Here is a 4335-nt window from a genome sequence, read left to right on the forward strand (position 1 = left end):
TAATTAGAAATAATATAATTGAATATATGTATATAATTGTATTTTTATGATAATATTAATAGACAAATTATGATTAAATACAAAATTATTAACATTATGGATAAAAGACATAATTGCATGAATAAAAATATCTTTACTAAACCTTGACATATTCTCTCATAATATTATATACATAATACATAATATTAAGCTATTTTATTAGTATAATCCATTGAAATAAATATAAAATATATTTATTAATTTTTCTCTTTTCTTTAGAGAAGCAGTTTCTGTTGAAACTTGATGAAAATAATGCCAGGGACAATGTACATAAATGTTAAAAAAAATTACTAACTGATGAATGCGCCATAAAATGTTGAAAAAGTTACGCTGCAATTTTTTGGTATTCAACTTATCTCATCCAAATTATGAAAAGTAAGTTATAGATGTTATGTTCGTGTATCTGTAGGTATATGTGGTATAATGTGTTGTTAAACTTACTACATTTTTTATTACAATGTTTTTATTAGTTTTATACAATTTTCATTTTTTTGTACGAAATAACAGCACCACGGTACATTTACCGTCTGTAAAAATACTACAGCAAAGTGGTTACGTTTTGCAAGCCAACAAAACAAGAGAGAAAATGAAGCCAACAAAAATAATTAATATACAAGTGTATAACATTTATATCAAGATAATCCTGATAACAAAACGTAAATGTGTAAAATCACCTTGCGTAAATGTGAATCGACATGTTTCATAAATATGATGGTTGTTTTCCTATCTGGGTAAAGATAGTTTTTGGTTTAATGCTTGATTTTTTATTTTTTTTATACAGAAACTACTAGTCAAGTTTTCAATTTTAAAGTTCACATTTAAGGACCTGATTTTATGCAATTTTAAGTTTTTAGATTTATTTATTTTTTTGAGATTTAATTATTTACGTTTCCACGATATGTACATAAGAAATATATATATATATATATATATATATGTTAAACATATATGTATATACAGCGTGGGAAAAAAAAGTCGATACCCTTAAATAACTCAGAAAATATAAGTTTTATAGAAAGCAGGTAAAAGTTGTATTGTATGTGTTGTATGTTGTCTCCACAGTCAGGTTAGATCATAAAAAATATTGTCATAATATTTTTTATGATCTAACCTGACTGTGGAGACAACACCATCCATGGTCAAACTAATAAGATTAGTAAATAGATCTTTTTAAATTCTACAACTTTTATTTGAAAATTATCTATAAAACTTATATTTTTCGAGTTATTCAGGGATACCGACCTTCTTTCCCTACCTTGTATATATAAATATATATATATGAAATTATTATTACTCAAAAACCTGATATTCCTAGATGTTACATTTTCAACACAACGCGCATGTCTGAAAGAAATGTTAAAGACGCTTAAAAAGATGTCAAATTTTTATTAGATAAGTCTAATTAGACATATCTAATAGAGATTAGACGTCTCTTTAAACATCTTTAATATTTCTTGAGACATGCGTGTTGGTTAAAGACAGTCTAATTTCACTAGTTCTGAAAAATATAAAACTAGTAAATGTTATTAAAATTTGCATTCTTACCTTTATTAGCACTTAACAGTTGGTTTGTATTTTTCTGGAATGGAGCGTTAACTTGAATATCACTTTCGGCATTATCGTATACTATCCTTGAGTCAGGTGTACCTTCTTCAGCAGATGTTAAATTTTTGTCTTGATTGTTACCTTCTGCAAAAAAGTAATATTAATATTTTAATATAACAATATAACAATAAGCTGAAAAAATTGTAAGAATTTAAAAAAGGAAAACTATCTAATAAATTTTATTTTCAAAAATAAATTGTATTTGTATATAAATTGTATTTTATAGAATATTTAATATTTTTATTATGTAGTATTGCAAGAAATATCAAATTTTTATAACAGTTAAATTTCCATGTTTATTTAATGTTTATTAAACATTTCTTGTCAACATTTATCAATTTACATGTTTATTTATTTTAAGCTTAATTTGGAAATTTAAAACGTTAAGTATACATATTAGATAAATTACAATTAGAAATATATAATTATTTACATTATTCAGATTATAAACTCAATTTTAGCAATACATAATAACCACTTAATATAAAAATAGAAATTTTAGTATTATTACTTAAAATGACAGTGTTTTATTTGGACACGATTTATTTTGACACTATACAGTTTAATCCTATTAATAAACTCATAAGAGCAAAGCTAATCAAATCCAATCTGAGCATTTGTGTTTATATCTAAATCTTATGTTATCCAACTAAACCATTTGCACTCCTCTTTTTCAAATATTTATCATTGTTAATAAAGAACATACATATATATATATATATATATATATATATATATATACATGTAAAACTAGTAAATGTCATTGAAATTTGCATTATTACCTTTATTAGCACTTAATAGTTTGTTTGTATTTTTGTGGAATGGAGCATCAACTTGAGTATCACTTTCGGCATTATCGTACAATGTCTCTAATCTTGTTTTTTCAGGTGTACCTTCTTCATCAAATATTGAATTTGGTTCGTGATTGATACCTTCTGCAAAAAAGTGAAATTAATATTAATATTTTAATAACGATAAGCTGAAGACTACTGTAAAAATTAAAGAAAGCAAAAAATTGTTTATGTGATAAATGTTATTTTCAAAAATTGTGTTTTATAGCATATTTTATTTATGTAATACTGCAAGAGATAAATCAAATTTACTTGTAAAAGTAAAGATGTTTATTGCACAAGTTTACAACTTGAAAGTGAAATGTATACTTAATTCGTTTTAAACCTAATTTGGAAATTTAAAACGTTAAGCATGCATACTGGAAAATATACAATTAAAAATATATTATTTACATTGTTCAGATTATAAACTTAATTTTTAGCAATACATAATAAGCACTTAATATAAAAATATATACTTTAGTATTATTACTTAAAATAACTGTTTTATTTGGACACGATTTATTTCGACACTACAGTTTAGTCCAATTAAACTTATAAGAGAAAAACTAATGAAATATCTGAGCAATTGTATGATATCCAATTAAACCGCTTGTACTTATTTTTTTTAAATATTATCATTTATCACTGTTAATAAAAAAATATATATGTGTGTATATATGTGTATTTACCTTTAGGAACTACTGTATCTGTCAGAATAAAATTTTCGCAGCTGTCAGTAAACATACGTAAGAAATATTCAAGATCTAGCCTGCAATAAATAAGAAATACAGTTTGTTATACCACATACATAATATTAAAACTACTATACATAAATATTAAAAAGTATGGAAAAATTTGAAATAAAAATAGTGTTTCAAATAAGAAAATAAATGCAGATACTTGGTATTAAAACCGTTTAATTAAAATAGTTTTAGATAAAGTTGTTGAATTTGAGTTGGGAAATGGAACATTAATATTAATTTGAGTTTTATTTTACTACCAATTACGTAAAGTACAATTTTTTAATTGTATTTTCTAATTTTTGAATTAAGTACTTTTTCATACAGACCTATTTGTATTGTAGTGACATATCTGTACCTCAGAGGTAAAGGATCATATGTCCACTTTTTGTCAAAATTGAGTTAGTACTATTTCCAATATACCAGGAGCTTAAATTTTAATATAGTAAAAAGTTTTAATGTCTATTACAACTATATTATCTAAAATAGTGTCTAAAATTTATGTTTCTTTAACCTCATTTTTCATTTAGCGGTAAACAATTGCAAGTTCCTTAGTTCTGGTTAGGTACAATGTATTATTGACAATTATACTACAAAACATCCCAGATAGCACAGAGAATCGAAAAAGAATTCTTTTCGATTCTCTGTGCTATCTGGGATATCAGTTTTATTGCTATAATAAATATTTAAAAAATTACATGCTACTTTTATTTTACATTTTATAAAAATACACTTTTTCCTTATTTAAAACTTTGAACGCCGTTTTCTCGAAATGTATAAAACTATAGACATATGATCCTTTACCTCTGAGGTACATATATATATATATATATATATATATATATACGATTGTTTAACTTTTACATCCTATATCTTTATACAAGTAAAATATTAAAAATAAGAAAACATATTTGAACTACTGTTTGCCATAGTTCAGTAAATTAATATAATTTATTATTATCTAACCTGCCAGCTGCAAAAGCTCTTTGAGCTTCCAGTATTTTATAATCCCGTTTTTTGTTTTTAAGGCTTGTACGATATCCACTTATTTCACCAGTCTGTAGACGTTTTAATTTTAGTTCTTCATCAACAATCAATTTTCGTAAGTTATCTGCAAA

General features: G+C 24.1%; 1 protein-coding gene across 1 annotated transcript; it reads right to left on the bottom strand.

Moving 5' to 3' along the window:
* Nucleotides 1-1584: 1584 nt before the first annotated feature.
* Nucleotides 1585-4323, bottom strand: LOC112465075 (the record flags this gene model as incomplete). The annotated part of the gene is made up of 4 exons (XM_025032446.1): nt 4184-4323; nt 3167-3246; nt 2427-2579; nt 1585-1728 (listed from the first exon to the last, which is right to left on the bottom strand). Coding segments are annotated over exons 2-4 (352 nt in total), but the record flags the coding sequence as incomplete, so codon positions are not given.
* Nucleotides 4324-4335: the final 12 nt, after the last annotated feature.

Source organism: Temnothorax curvispinosus, unplaced genomic scaffold (assembly GCF_003070985.1).
Source record: "Temnothorax curvispinosus isolate PA1 unplaced genomic scaffold, ASM307098v1 QBEX01014890.1, whole genome shotgun sequence".
Classification (NCBI taxonomy): domain Eukaryota; kingdom Metazoa; phylum Arthropoda; class Insecta; order Hymenoptera; family Formicidae; genus Temnothorax; species Temnothorax curvispinosus.